This window comes from Urocitellus parryii, assembly GCF_045843805.1.
Source record: "Urocitellus parryii isolate mUroPar1 chromosome 13 unlocalized genomic scaffold, mUroPar1.hap1 SUPER_13_unloc_12, whole genome shotgun sequence".
NCBI lineage: Eukaryota > Metazoa > Chordata > Mammalia > Rodentia > Sciuridae > Urocitellus > Urocitellus parryii.
In genome coordinates, this window is record NW_027551764.1 from 568724 (window position 1) to 585754 (window position 17031).

At 35.0% G+C, this 17031-nt stretch overlaps 1 protein-coding gene across 2 annotated transcripts in view; it reads right to left on the reverse strand.

Moving 5' to 3' along the window:
• Positions 1 to 710: 710 nt before the first annotated feature.
• The window catches only part of LOC144251349 (contactin-associated protein-like 3), a 172368-nt gene continuing 156047 nt past the window's right edge, over positions 711 to 17031 (reverse strand). For both annotated transcript variants that reach the window (XM_077794338.1, XM_077794339.1), the window contains 3 exons: positions 5534 to 5755; positions 5239 to 5310; positions 711 to 904 (listed from right to left, as the gene is read on the reverse strand). In XM_077794338.1, coding sequence (XP_077650464.1) covers positions 711 to 904; positions 5239 to 5310; positions 5534 to 5755 — 488 coding nt within the window. The remainder of the gene's footprint in view (positions 905 to 5238; positions 5311 to 5533; positions 5756 to 17031) is intronic.

Sequence of the window (17031 nt, forward strand, 5' to 3'; positions counted from 1 at the left end):
CAAAGAAAAGAAACAAATTATTGTATATCAAAATCCTCTACATATTTTGCTACCTATTAGTTTTCATTCCCATAACTGAATTCAATAATAAAATTTCAAAACTGACACCAAACATTATTTTATCATTAAAATGTAAAAATCATTAGACTAAAAAGGTTATTTGTTTTTCTTTTTTTTCCTCTAGGTATCTAATGCATTTTTAGCCACTTAGCTCTCATTCACAGGAAGATGGAAACCCTGCTCAGACCATCTGAGAAGCATTTCCTGTTTTACAAATGTCAGCTGGTGATCAATAAAAGGACAGGACAGATTTCTGCATAACACAAACACCAGAGTCCAACTTTGACTTTTATAAATTTCCATGTCACATTTTTAAGAGAGTAGGACTATAGTTCAAATTGTTGTTTGCATTTAAAACCTAAAATCATTAGGCAAATAACATTTTAGTTTTAGAAGAACAGGTCAGAACAGTCAGAAAGGGCCACACAGTGATTAATGACTGCACTTAAGTCACTGCTACACAAACAGATCACGGAGGGGCCCTGAGCAGAGATTCCTGGCACCTTGGCGGAAGCTGGGGTGGGCGAGTTGGTAGTGATGCATGCCCACTGCCCAGACCTTGAGGGCCAGGGCTGGGTTTTCACCTATGAGAGCTTTAGGCTTAGAAAGTAAGTCATATTGTTACAGTATAAGTAAACCACAGCTACTGATCAGAAGAAGTACTCCTTCTGACTTTCACTGACAGTATTTTGCATGTTGAGTTCACTTTTCAGAGCAATCTCAGCATTGTCTCCAGCTTTTGAGATATCTGACTCATTCTTTTGATATAACCATCTCTGTTGATAAATGCGTATAGCTATGGCAGTGACACAGAGCAAGATAAATATCACCACTGCTACCACACCTGGTGAGAGAAAAGAAAGAGAACATACAAAGTTAGAAGATAAACTGTAAATTTCAACCTCGCCAGAATCTATATTAGATGGTTTAAATTATATGTAATATCATATATATTAGTACATATAATATATACCTACATATGCATGTATGTATATGTGTATATACACACACATAATAAATTTTGAGGACAACTGGTATTATGACATTAAGTTTACATGGCAGATCTTAAATGCAGATCATGATTGGATTTCAGTTAATTACTTCACATATAAGTGCAGAAATATAACCGGACCTCTTAGGCCATGTCCCACTTCACATTAATAAGCCAGGAAATTTTAATTATTTTAAAATAGAGTGCATAGCCTCATCATCACAGAGTAATTGTTTTTGTACAAATATTTTAATAAAAATTTACTTTGATACTGATATGCTGTTGAATTAGTTATATAATAAGCATGTCATTCATCTCTGTGAGGCCCTTAGCTCCTGACATCAGTTATGCCAGTGGTCCTCAAGTCTGTTTAGCAACATAGAACAAATAAGATCAATGGATATTTAGATTTTTACAAAAAGCTTGTCAGATGATTTTAATGTGCTGAAAGGATCGAGAACCATAAAGTTATACCATAGGAATGTTTACTCAAGCTATCCTATTAGTAAAGAATGAATATCAAGTCTATACTGAAATAAATATGTAAAAGGTCAGTTTTAAAGATGATTGGCACAGGTATTAATTAATACTGCCAATTAGCAAAAGTTCAAGCCTTTTCATGACTTCCTTTGTTTAAGTGAGGGACCTGTGATGGAATAACAAAGGTGACAGGCTGTACCTCAGGATGTGTGCATGATTATGTAATTATATTACAAAAGATCATAGTAACTCTCTTGCTAGATTTTCTTTCCTTCTGACTGTGAAGAGAAAAGCAGCCATGGCAGGGAAATGATACATGTAACCTCTAGGTGCTGTGGGCTGGCTTCTAGACAACAGCCAGCAAGACACCAGGACTTCTCAGAAGTCCCACTGCAAGACACTGAATGCTGCTGACTACCATGCTAGCAAGGAATTGGATCTTTCCTAGTGAGACCAGCAGATGAAAACCCAGCCCTTTCTGCCACTTAATTGCATCCCAGGAGCCCCTAAGCAGAGGGAGTAAATGGGCTAAATGCAGGCTCTGTTTAGGAGTTAAGGGTATATTAGTTTGTCATACAGAAATAACTAATATATCATGTTATTAAAAACTGTATAATTAGCTGGGGCCAGTGGTACATGTCTATAATCCCAGTGGCTCAGGAGGCAGGAGGATTCCAAGTTCAAAGCCAACCTCAGCAACCTAGTAAGGCCCTAAGCACTTAGACCCTGTCTCAAAGAAAAAAAAAAAAAAAAGGCAGGGGACGGGAGGGATGTGGCTCAATTATATGGAAAGTAGATTATTTGACATCTCTTGGAAAATGTTTTAAATATTGCAAACATCAGTTATGCCAGTGGTCCTCAAGTCTGTTTAGACAACATAGAACAAATAAGATCTATGGATATTCAGATTTTTACAAAAAGCTTGTCAGATGATTTTAATGTGCTGAAAGGATCGAGAACCATAAAGTTATACCATAGGAATGTTTACTCAAGCTATCCTATTAGTAAAGAATGAATATCAAGTCTATACTGAAATAAATATGTAAAAGGTCAGTTTTAAAGATGATTGGCACAGGTATTAATAAATACCTCCAATTAGCAAGTGTTATATAACAAGTGCTATGTAAGTGCCTGCCTAGTTATACAAAAATATTTGTACTATAAAATGAGGGTTCTTTTTCATACTCTGGGATAGACATCAGCAACTAAAATGAAGCCCAACAACTCAAAGCTTAATTAGGTATAACTAGTCAAAGGGATTCCTAAGCACAAGTCTGAGAGGAAGTAGTGTGCTCATTATTTGGTTTATATTCATAAATATTCATAACAACATTTTGTTCAATATACTTTGCATCCCTTTAGGAAACAAACAATCACATTGATTTAGGTTCTTTTTTTTTTTTTTTTGCTTAGTTATAGGACTTTGTTTTAAGGAGAAATATATACAATTGCAATGTTAAAGACTGGTAAATCTCAGAACAATGATGGGGCTACTTGATTATAATTCCATGACATTACAGGAACTCCTCAGTATACCTTGGCCTTTTTATATGTGATAACTCTTTAACTATGGCTTGGTTTATTACATTTAATGGGATCCTAAAATAACTTGTCTGCACCCAAAGATTAAAATTATTTGAATAATCACTCAATGCATTTCATAAATTGTGTATTGCTGATAGTGTTTTTTTTTTTGGTACAAGGGATTGAACTCAGGGGTACTCAAGCACTGAGCCACATATCCCCAGTCCTATTTTGTATTTTATTTAGAGACAGGGTTTCAACTGAGTTGCTTAGCCTTCACTGTTACGGAGGTGGCTTTGAACTGCCTAAACCTCCAGAGCCACTGGGATTACAGGTATGCACCACCATGCCTGGCTTGTTAGTGTATTTTTTATATGAGCTTCTCTCTGCCTGCCTCTCTGTCTATCTATATATCTGTCTCTTTATAGAGCTAACTGCCTATCTACAGTAAATGTCCCTTGGTAAGAAGCCCTCTGTGATCTCTGGTTTACCAGGTACAAATACTTTTTTTGGTTCATTCTTTCCTATACTTTTCCTTTTGTTTGCAAGAGGAGGAAAAGATAATTCAAAATGCAGAACCTAGAGAAATCTATCCATGTCAATAATCCTTTATATGGATTAGGTATTTTTCATATAAGTCTAGTCTGTGTGTTCAATTAGTTCACTGGTGGTCAATGCACCCAGTGGTCTTCTAACCATCCAGCCATTAGACACTGCCCAAACAAAAGGCAGTACAAGTACAAGTGAATCACAAAGCCTGATACACTCACTTTGTCAGGTCCCTGAGACCTGTGTTTTCTCCTTCTCCACCCATCTATGAGGAGCCAAGTAGGATTGCTCAAGGGAAGCACACTGGTATAACTTATTTACTTTGAAATTTTGTCAATGATATTTAGGCAAAAGCTCTAAAGATTCAAAGGCCTGGTATTTTGTGTTATCATCAGAATGAAAATTCACTTTGCTCTTTTAAATAAAAGGCACCAAGTTTGCAAGTATTTTGACTTGGATTCCTACTTTGAAAATATATAACACATTTATTTTAAACTAGTTTGCATTAGAATGGATACTTTTCATTAAAATAAATTAGAAATGATTTGGGAGTAGTATTTAAATTCTAATATAAAGCATTTCTTTTAGATATAAATGATAAAAAACATTTATGGGATTTTTGTTTGTTCTTGGAATTGAAAATGGAGGTTATATTAAATAAGTTCCTCATACTTCAATCATTACAAAAATAAAAGTAGTTGAGATAGGGGTGGAAATGTTAATATCTTTACAGAGATTTTTAAAGTGTCTGAGTACTCACTCTTCTTATTCTCTGACATCTAGATGAATACAGATAAACTATACAGACCCCATGTAAGCTGATGTGCAGCCCATATGAGCAATGGAGACCAAGTGGTGTTACCCAGCTCTCTGAGTTATGAACCTTATTTGACAAAGCAAAGGAATAGATTATAGTTTACTTCCTACTCACTAAGCAGAGTGTGCAATAGACTCACATTTCAATAAAATACAAACAATTAAAATGGGATAGCTTGGTGGAATAGTACCTGCCTTCCATGTGCCAAGACCTGCCCATTCCCAACACTCCCCTTCCAACACACACAAGAATTAAAAAATTCTTTGAACTGTAAGAAGGGAGAATTGCACATTCATTTTTTGAGTTAGAACTTAATAAATTCTGTGTTAGTCACTATGTTGTTTATACTGTCACTTCTTCAATTCTAAATAACCTTGGAACTCTTATTCCATTAGCCCCAAAACATTTAAAAATAAAATTAAAAGCAAAAATCACAGTGCTTGAAGCACCTAAACAATACAAATTGTTATTTTTCAAACATAAAAATATAAAACTATACTTCTTATTCCTGTCTTTGGTGTTATATAACAATTTGAAGGCTCAGTGGCAATTGCAAGGAGCCATAGAACCACTATATATTATCTCCTGTATCAAATAACAGTGATAGTTATTTTCAAATAAAAACTTCTCACTATTCTATAACATGTTAGCTATTCTTCAGAAAGTGTGCTTCAGTGGAACCATCAGTTCTTTTTACTGAGGAACTGAATTCAGTAAGTTACATGAAATATCAGGAAATTTACAAGGCCTGCCATTGACCCCAGTACTCTGAACTGAACTATAGATGGTTTCTGGGTTATGCTAACAGCCGCATTACCTCCAATGACCGCAGAGTCACTTCTGTCTGCATTAATTAAGGGCTCTCCCTGATCAGTTGGTCCAGAATAGCCTACAGTAGAAAAAGGGAGGACAGAGCGAAGAGAAAAGAGTAATTCACAAACACTGGAACAACAAACAATTGTAGTGGGAGAAATGAACATGAAAGGAGGAACATAGGAGAGGAAAAGTCCAGATACCAAGTAGGTGAATCAACAAACAGGACTAAGTAAATCTGCGATATAGCAGTAGTGACACACAGAAAAAAAGCACAAGGAGGTACCCACCTGAACCACCTGAGAGTCGGGGAGCGAGTTCCCGCGCTCTGGAGCCAGGCCCTGGGCCGGCTGCGCAGCGGGATCCAGCGGCCACTTGACCATGAACAGTGACCGGGACAGGTCCGCCAAGGCGCAGAGCCGCCTTCAGCGGGGCTGCGTGGCTAAAGCGCACCGCAGACAGGCAGCCGGTGAAGCCGCGCGCTGCTGCCCGCCGCGTATCGGGGTCTGCGCCAGGGGGCTCTGCCGACAAAAGAAGTGCATACATTGTTAGGGCGCCCCGCATCTGCAAATCTCCCTTCCAATCCCTGTCTTTTCATCTTTAAGGAAATACACTGCGGCCATTACCAGTGGCCTGAGTTATTGACCAGCGGGGTGGTAACTTTGGTCCATTTTGCTAAAACCTTCCCTAGAGGCAGCCACGGAGTAGATAAGGGCGAATTCCTCGGCCACTTCATTTTTTCAAATGATCATTATAATGCTTTTGGATGGAATTTGTACCCATTAGTACAATTGGGTAAAGCGAAATATATCTTGGATTTGAGGACACTCTGGAAATTTCTCTGAAAAATTCTCTAGGCTGTGTTCAACACCAGAGGCTGCTCCCCTCCACAATGTGGTCTCCATTCCCTTTTCCATAGATAGCAGTCTGTCCCTGCTAGGACCCACTACCTTTAACCACAAGCGAGGAAGGTTGGTTTTAGCAAGATCTAAGTAAGAGCAATTGCCACGGAAGATGAAAACTTGAGGTTGCTAATTTCAGTGAATATGCTCTGCCTTTCCACTTGCTCAATGGGCATGGAATCTGACAAGGGGAGTTAGATGTGAAGTTCAAAAATTTAAATGTCAAACAGAGAAGCATCCTCTACCCTGCAGAGGAAACCGTGTCAATACTGATGTCAAATTCCCTTTGCAGACTGGCTGTGGGGGAAACTGCAGTTGATTCTCCTTATTCTAACAACCAATGAATGAATACATAGTTGTCAAGAATTTGCCAAATGATTTACTATAGGTTATCATTTTAATCTTTGCAGCATAAAACAATGAATACTTTTATTCCTATTTTATAACTGAAGAGGTGAAGGTTCAGAAGTTTGTAGCATAAGTTAGTAGGACATTAAGGTTACTGGGGGTGGGGACCTGAATTTAGGCCTCTTGTGTTCAACCCCTTTCTCAACAAGATATTCTTTTTTTTCCCCCATTAGTGTATTCTGTATATGTTCATAATTGCTCACATGGAGGGACTGGTAAATGGGGATCATTATACTATTTTTACTTTTATAAGTTCATATATTTTTCCATAGCACATATGTACATATTCAATAAATGCTTTTTGGTTGACTTAAGACTCTGAGAATCTCAGTTCAGATCCATTCTGTCTTGATGTTGTAGTTAAACTCTCAAAGGACAATCCTTATTTCTTTTGAATTTGAGGATGCTTGAAATATGTTTTTTATATTAGAGGAATATACAATCCCATCACCATAAATTCACCTTTCTATGGATACTTAGTAGCTACTGAAATAATTTTTATAATGTGGCACTTATGAGGATAGAAGAGCCTTCTGTTCTAAAAGATTACATGCATTGGATCAAGATAAAAATGCACTTCCATAGCTGATTGCCATCTCATGCCACTGAGGTTTCTTGAGTTTTTTTTTTTTTTTTGAGTGTCAGGGTACCTAAAGTCACTTCTGTTGTTGTACTAATATGAAAGAAATGTGAAAATTATCCAACAGAATGGAGTTGCTTGTTCCAATCCTGGCAAAGAAAGAAAGGGAAGGAGGGAGGGAGGGAGAGAGGAAAGATTACAAAACAAGTATTCTTAGTCATAAAGACTGTCTTATAGGACTATCACTAAGTCTGTCAGGCCACAAGCTTGCACAGGAGTATACAAAAAACAAAGCAAACAAAAGAACTTCTGCAAGGATACCTACCCATCAAGTGTCTGTTCAACCTCAGACTGATGCCACTGTCGTTATTAATTACTGTACCCAAAGATTATTGTTTCAAAATATCTGATAAAATCTTCAGCTTTGTTTTTAATGTATTTTCTTTCCCCAAGTTTCCTTGACTATACTCCTACGTTACTTTGATGGTATATTCCCTTTGCAGTGCTTTGTTACTCTGATTGCAATGCTATTCCTAAAGAAATACCACTATTCTCTGAAGAATCTGTTTGTTTTGTTAGATTGAAAGTAAGGTTAAGCTATGTACTCTGAATCTTCTACTCATAAGGTGGGGCTTCTTAAATCTAATTTTAGGTATTCCTTTTCATTCCTACTAATCTTCACTTCATTATTTTAGTCTGTCATTCTTGAAAACCCAATCTTTTGTATTCTTATTCCTTCTGACTTGAAAGAGAGTTGTCTCTTGAAAAAAGTGTGTTGTGAACTGTTTGGCTTACAAACTTAGGGACTGTTAAGTTGCAACAGTAAATGTTTGTATATAAAAAAACATCTAAAGCAATTAAAATTAGGGGCATGATGTTTATGATATTACAATAAACATCTTTCTTAAATATCTTGGTCAGGCTGATTATATGAGACATCAAAAAACTTTTGTGTGATAAATTCCTGGTAAATTTTAAGCATACTAGGAGAAAGTAAGCTTGGAACAACTCAACTCAAAGAATATTATAAATTTAGAGATGTCTTCCAAGATGACTTTATTTATCATTTTATAATTTGATAGTGTGTAATTTACAGAAAGAAATATTTGCTTGATATACTTGAAAGTGTGTCAAGAAGAAATAAAATGGGAAGATATTGCAACAGCAACATGGAACTTTTTTGGGAAAGCTAAATTATGGAAAAAACGTTAAAATTCAATTTAAAATCCTAGCTATTAAGCAAAAAAGAAAGAAAAGAAAAAAGAAAGAAAGGAATTATGGCAAATATTAGGCTAATTAATGAATTATACTAATTCTGTGAAATTTATTTTCTAAAGACAACTGAGCTTCATCTTTGCTGACAGTGCTATTACTGAAGAAAGACACATAGGTACTACATTATAATTGCCTCTATTTCAAGAATCTCCACTTAATATTTGTACATATGTATGCATATTTGTGGACATGAATGTGTGGGCTAGATTTATATGTACCTCAATAGCCCAACTCTGAACATTATATGTACATTAGGTATAAATTCACCTGGACAGGTTTGCTGCCTGCACTGGCACCCTCATATTTTCCTATGGTAGGTTTGTGATTTTGTCCAGTTTTAGACTGAATTAATTTCCCAGTATTTTGCTGAGATGGGATGCATGGTTAATATTTAATCTCAGTCCATCCTTGTTACCCTCAAAAAACATTTTTTTAATCTTATCAGATAAATTATATAGTAGATGTTTGAGCTGTAGCCCATTTTTCTTGGTAGTATGACATTTTTACTTCATCTTTATTTTATTTTTTTATTTCACTGCTACAATTAGATGTTGGCTTCTAATGACAAAATCATAATATTTCATTGTAGAAACTTCTGCCTAGAAAATTTGGAAGGTTTTTCTTTTTTGTTTTGTACTTCAGGAATTTTATCAGAATTTTTCCAAATTTATCTTTTTTTCATTAGAACTGGTTTTTATTGTTTTTTTTCTTTAGCTTGGAGAAATTGCCTATTTTAAAATATATTAATGCCTTTGTTTTAAATTCTCTTTCTAGATCTCCAATTATACAAGTGAGGTTTTTCTAGATTAGATTCCCATGTACTTCCTATTTTCCCTCTCTGTTAATTTTCTTACTCTGTGATCTGAGACGTTATATCTAGGCCACTATTTAAGGATAATCAGTGATCATTATCTTCTTCAGATCACCCAGTGAAATTTTGTAAAATTTATTTAAATTTCCCACGTGTTTTTCTCTTTGCCTAAAATCTCCTTGAATTCCAATTTGCATCTTTGTTGTTTACTGTCTTCTTCAACAGTGTATTCTGGCATAGAAAATGTTATTTGCTGTTTATTCTTCCTCCACCTCACCCACAACTTTGCTGTTCGATTCCATTAGGTATACCATTACTTACTTTCTTATTTATTTGTTTGTCTGCTTACTTCCATGGTTGTGAATCTGATATGATATACAAGTCCTGACAATATGGAAGGTACAGTTTCTCTGATCCTCTCAAAAGAAGGGACCTGACTACAGACTGTTTCCTATCCTTAGTTCCAGATGGCATGATGGAAATGGACACAATCAGGCTGAGCACTGTTGATGATCCTTTTGACATTTCTGACTTTTCTGCAAGTTAAACTTTATATAGGACCCATAGCTTTTGTACTTCCTTGGTGCTGTGTTGTGTTCTCCACCAGCCCACTGCAAAGTGCTCACTACAGCTGTCATTTACATCTTCTCCTGATCCTGCTGCTGGGCTGGCACATCAGCTCTTTACCCAGGAGCACAAGTATAATAATCTAAACTGCCATCAACCCAAAGTAGGCCAGCATCAGAGTGAATAGAACTGTATTTAGATAAAGAGTGTAAATGTGTTTCCCCTATTAGCTAAGTCCTGAAATTCTATCACTAAGGTTCTTTTGACTCAAAATTTTCTTCTCATTAAAACATAAAGAAAGGAAAAGAAAAAGTTAGGAAGGAACTTTGGAGAATACCTAGTGTGTTATTAGTCATTGACACAGCCTGGTGAAACAAGCACTCAGCTGCTATCTTGAGAACATGGATATAACCATAGGAAATTGGGAGACAGATGCAGTTTCAGACTAGGTAAGAAGGGAACCAGGAATATGGTTCAAGTGGGCCATGAAAAAAGCAAAGTTTAGGAAAGAGTGGACTAAAGGGCTGAGCCTAAAGTTCACTTCCACTTCAATTCTGAGAAGAATCTCTCAATCACTTTGAATACAGACTCATTTAATCTTCCTTTCTCTTAAAAATTTTCTCTGGTAGGAAGTGTTGAGAGTCCAGGCAAATTCAGGACACAAATATTCTCCACTGTCTCAGGTGTTGAGTAGTTTTGTCTTCAAAATCTATCATGTAAGTTATATATTGCAACATGTAAGATGATTTCTGCTCTTGAAAAGGAAGAGACAAATAATTAAAAATGTGTACAAAAAGCTCTCTGTTACCCACAATGAATAGTGAGTGCTTCTGAAAGGTTTGCTGTGGACAAGAGGTTTAACTGTAAAGTCAGTACAGGATATTAGCAGCCAATGACTAGAAGCAATGCAAGTGTGCCTCACCATGAGAATGGATAAACAAATTGTGTATATTCTTATAATAAAAGTCCACATAGCAATGAAAATGAATGAATTACTTCCACATGGGAGAGCATGGATGAATGTTAAAAAGTTTTAATGAATGGAAGCAATGAGACAATGTAAATGTTGACCTGCACTTTATTCTAGATATATACACATATAAAACAGAGTGAACTTTTTTTTAATTATAAATGAATACCATAATTAAAAAATGACTACCAGACTGACTTTTTTTTTTAAGTCTTTTGGAGAGCTCTGGTATTCAGTCAGAAAGAAGTGAATCATCTCCCTTCCTGTAACCACCATATCAAATTATGCCTGACACTCTCAGTTATGCCTGGGAAGAGATCAGGTGGTTTGTGGCCCTGTAGTAAGCAATTCCGTCATAAATTTTCTGCAAGAATCTTCTGTAAGTAAATAATAGCTCTTGTAATAATATGCAGACAATCTTTGTCAGCCTTTTTTATGTCAAGGCAGCATGATTATTCTTTGTGTTTGCTGTCCTTAACTCATGACCGCTACTCAAAATTGCAACATGGGCTTATCCAGCCTCCCTAGCTGCATGCCAGTGGTCATAAACTTCTGAGTGCTTCCAGTTCTCTTTTTTCTTTCTCTTACATCCCATCCTGGGTTTCTGAATGAACTCATTCAAATTGGACAAATGTCCAGTTATGGCTCATTGTTCTAATTATCCTAGGGTGCATGTATAGGAGAAAAGGCTTTGGCAAATACATCTCTAATCAATTTTTTCTTATTATTGAAATAGAATTGGTTACTAAATTCACCCTTACCATTGCCAGAATCATTTGTTCACCCCCAAAGAAACCAGTGCATATTGTCTGTAATCCCCATCCTGTCTCTCCCTAGACCCTGGCAAACCCAAACTACTTTCTGATTCTGTGAATTTGCCTATTCTAGATATTTCTTACAAAATAAATCATGATATGTGGCCTTTGCGTTTGGTGTCTCTGCTTTGTTTTCATCCATGCTGTAACAAATACTAATCTTTGTTTAATTTTATGGGTAAACAATATTACATTATAAGGATAAACCATTTTTGTTTATCTATTCCTTGGTCGATGAAAGTTGTTCCCACTTTTTGGCTATTATGAGTAATATGATAGCATGAAGATTTGTGTATATGGTTTTTATATGGCCATAAATTGTCAATTATCTATTTACTATACACAGGAGTAGAATGACTGGGTCATACGTAAGTCTGTATTTAACTTTTTAAGGACCTGTCAAACTATTTCCATAGTGTCTGCTTTGTTCCCATCAGGGATGTACATGATTTTCACACATCACTTGGTAACATTTGTTGTCTATCTTTTTATGTTATAGCTGACCTACTCAGTGTGAAATGGTATCTTATTGTAGTTTCAATTGTATTTCCTTTATGACTAAATGATACTGAGCAGATTTTCATGTGAGCCTTTTGTATATCACATATATTATTTAGTTGAAAGAGTTCTTTATTGAATATTGATTGTTGTCATGGTTTATATAATGTTAGAAAAATCCCTTATAGAATACATGAATTGCAAACAACTTCCACCCCACTTCATGGGTTCTCTTTTACTTTCTTGATAGTGTCTTTTGAATTATGGAGATTTTTCATTTTGATCAAGTACAATTTAATCTTTCCTTGTTTCTGCTTTTGAGAAACCATCATCTAATCTAAGGCTTTTGAAAAACTTCATCTAATTCACAAAAATGAACAACTAGGTTTTGCTCAGAGAGTTTTATAGTATTAGTTCCTATAATTTGATCTATCACCCATGTTGAGTTAATCTGTATGTGGTATAAGGTAGCATCTTTTTTTTTTTTTTCCAAATGTGCATATATCACTGGTCCAGCAACGTTGTGAAAGAGAATATTCTTTCTCCCATTGAATGGTCCTGGCACCAGCATCAAAAGACAGCTCTTCATGAATGTATGGGTTAATTCTTGGCTCTTAGTTCAATTCCATTTATTCATATGCCTATCCTTGTAATTACAACCATCTTGATTACTGTGTCTTTCTACTAAGTTTTGAAATCAAGAAGAATGAGACTTCCAACTCTGACCTTCTTAATAAGATCTTTTGGCTACTAGCAGAGTCTTGCATTTCCATTTGAATTAGTTTCCTTTTCTTTTTTATGGGCAGTATTGAAAATTGTACCCAGGGCCTCATACATGTTAGGCAAGTGCTGTAACACTGAGTTATATCCTGAGTCCTCCATATGAATTTTTGTTATAAAAATGAAAGCCTCCAGAAAAGACACATATCACATATAAGTGAATTTCAATATGGCTAACAGCATAACTTGCTAATTTCTACTTAAAAAGTCATTTAAGTTTTAATATGGATTGTGTTGAAACTATACCTACATTTGTAGAATAGTATCTTCTTAGCAAGATTGCTTTCCAATTGCTGAACACAGGATATCTTCACATTTAAGAAGGTCTTTTATAATTACTTTAAACATTATTTCATAATTTTCAGTAGATATGGATTGAACTTCTTTTGTTAAAATAATTTCTAACAAAATAATGCTACTTTTTGTGGCTATTTTAAATGGAATTTATATTTGATTCTCTATTTCAATTTCATGTTGTTCATTGCTAGTGTACAGAAATACATTGAACTTTTGTGTATTGATCTTGAATACTGAAATCTTGCTGAAACTTTTAGTAGCTCTAATAGTTATTTTTGTAGATTACTTATAAGATTATGTTCTCTAAATATAGTTTTACTTTGTTTCTTTTTAATCTGGATGCTTAAATTATTTTTCTTGCCTAATAGCCCTACTTTAAACCTGTACTATAATCTTGACTAAAAGCCATGACAACATACATCCTTGTTTTGTTTCTGATCTGAGGAGGATGATTTCATCTCTCAATGTCCAGTGTCACATTAGCTATGTGTTTCTTGTAAATTGATTAAACCATGTGAGAAAGTTTCTCCCCCTGCCTTTTCAATTTGTAAGTATATATTAGGGATCAAGAAGCAAAAATCTGTAAACATGAAGACAGGTTATTTGAAAATAGAAAAAAATGAAAAGGGATGAAGAAAGCTTTTAGAATTTATGAAATACCATCAAAAGCACAAATATCCAAGTTATAGGAGCTCAAAATGGAGAAGAAAGATACAAAGGGCCAGAAAATTTATTTAAGGAAATAATGGCCATAAACTTTCCAAACCTGGAGAAAGATAAAAATATCTAGGGACAGGAAGGTAAAAGGTCTCCAAGCAGACTCAAATCCAAACAAGCCTGTACAAGGACATGCTATGATTAAACTGCCAAAATCCAGAGAGAAAGAGAATCTTGAAAACCTCAAGAGAAGAAAAGCATATCACATATAAGCAAGTTCCATTAAGGTTAGCAGCAGATTTTTCAGCAGAAACGGCACAGAGAATGGATGAGTTATTCAAAATGCTCAAAGAAAAAACTGCCAAACAAGAATACTTTACCCTAAAAGCCATCACTCAGAAATGAAAGAGAAAGATTTACTCAGACAAAAATTGAGGCAGTTCAATACCACCAGACCTGATTTACAAGAGATGCCAAAGGGACGTTTTTCAAGATGAAAGCAAAAACTGATAATTAGTAACATGAAAGCATATGAAAGTATAAAACTCACTGGTAAAAGTAAGTACACAAATTAGAATTACTGTAATGGTGATATATAAATCACCTGTATCATTGGTATGAAGCTTAAAACATAAAACAATTAAAATAATGACAGTGACAATAATTTGTTAAGGGATATACAACAAAAAATATGTAGATTTTCTGCACAAAACAAATTATTCAAATAAGAAATTTTTTTTAATTCCATTTACAGCATCTAAAAATAATTAAATTCTTATAAATAAATTTAACTAAGGAGGCAAATGATCTATACACTGAAAATCATAAAACATTGCTGAAAGAAAATGAAGAAGATATTCCTGGATTGATATTTAAGTGTTTTCCATACAAAAAATGATAAGTATATGAGGTGATGCACATGTTGATAAGTACAATTTAGCCATTCCACAATGTATACAATTTTACAACACTATTTTTTTTTACCTGATTCACATATATAATTTTTGTCAATTTAAAAATTTTAATAATAAGTAATGAATAGCTTTTAATAATTAAGGACAACTTCTTATAAAATGAATGGATCTCTCTTGAGTCTACCTATTGGTCTATTTCATTTTAAGTTAATGAAATGAAACCCAAATTGCTGTCTCCAAATATGAGAAAAAATTGTGTTCATCCTTAGCTTGTTAACTAAAAACAGCAACTTGGAACAGAAGCCATCTTGAAATACAGTTATCTAAAACATGAAAATTGTACTAGCCTTTAATTCAAGATGCATGCCTCTAGGTAGAGATGAAATGAAATACTTATTATTTTATTAGATCAATTGCTTCAGTCTATAAGCTTCATTGTCAAATTTCAACTTTAATTTTTACAAACTGAAATGACATGGTTTTGAATACATCACTCTTAAATAAAAATTTTTGGTTTAATGCCACTGACCTGTACATATTAATTGGTAGGAAAATAAAAATTTATGTAATACAATTTATTATTCTACTTTTTGACTAATATGAACACTATTCATAAAATATGCTTCACTTTAATCAATTTCCATAATCTATTGCATCTTTCTTTTTTAAATATTTTTTTAGTTGTTGAATTTATTTTATTTATGTATTTATATATGGTGCTAAGAAACAAACCCAGTGCCTCACACATGCCAGGCAACTGTGTGCTACCAGTCCCAGCCCTACTGCATCTTTCTTTACACACATTAAATCTGAGTCTAAATTCTTGTAAAACTACTCCTTTGCCAATTTCATTTTTGGAAGACAACTTCCTATGGACATTTCTGAACACAACTCATTTTTCCTTCCAGGCACTGAAGACACTAAGGGCAGGAAGTTAATTGTTTGTGTGTTTATGCTTGTTTTGCTTATCGACCGACTCTGTCTTGGTGGCTTGAAACAAGTAAGGACATCTGATCTGGGAATAAAGAGGAACTGGTTCACTGGAGGCAGAGAGGTACCACCTCGGCACTCACAGATTGCATCTACTCTACCAAAGTACAGCTTGGGGTTGGTGCACCACGTGTAGGAACAATTTCTCATTTCTCTCAAACTTAGTCACCACCAGCCAGGACAGAGGGTAGAGCTCAATAGGAAATTTTTATTTAAAGAGGAAGCAAAGTCTTTTCTACTTGTATGTTTTTAAAAATATGCACATTGATAAATTATAGGTGTATGTGTTTTTAAGATACAAAATGATGATGCTATGATTTTTTTTGTTACATTGTGAAATAACCAAATTAAGACAACCAACTTATCCGTCACATCAAACAATTTACTGTATTGAGAACATTCAAGATCCAGCCTCCCAGTGACATTGAAATGTATAGTATTCAGCTCTTAGAAAAGACCTTACAAAAATCTGAGGCTTTGTACTCCTTAATTATTATCTCAGCATTCATCAGAATGTTAAAAATAATTATAGTTCAGCTGATGACTGAGAACTGGGTAGCAACCACTGGTTCCTAAAACTCAACATTGCCTTTGAACTTTTTGGAATCTCACAACCTTCTCTAACTGTATTCTGTTATTCCAAGGCTGACAGTTGGAGCAGTTTCTTTCATCTGTTTTTCCAATTCCTTCTGGTTTCCTATACTATAGAATAAAAAAACTACTAATATCATGAAAACACAGATATCCAGAAATGCCTAGGAAATACAGCCAGTTTGCTAGAGACTAGGAAAATAACTAGCAGCACTTCTATACCAGACTGCAACAGTAATGAGCATCTCCTAACACAGAATGTGAAGCAACTATTATCATTTTTGTTTCTGTTTTAACTGGTTCAATCAGATTTCCATGTATGAGAACCAGGGCTAGAGTAACAAATCATGTGAAAGGACCAATAATACAAGCTGTTTCTCCTCCAGGACAAGCTAGATTCTTTATTGACCTTGAAGTTTTGATGACAATGCAGAATCACCACTTTAAGCTGAAATTTCCCTATCAATTCCATTTAGAAACTTACTACACACTTTCAGCAAAGAATTCAAATACCCTCCTCAAGAAACCCAATGTGCAATCTGTGTGTGTGTACGTGTGTGTGTGTGTACGTGTGTGTGTGTGTGTGTGTGTGTGTGTGTGTGGTGATGGGGATGGAACCCAGGGCATTGCCCATCACGCTAGGCAACTGCTCTGCCACTGAGCCATTCCCCGAACCCTTAATCCTATCTTTAATGCCATGTGACCAGCATAGAGCTGTCAGTTAGGCTGCACCATCTAAACT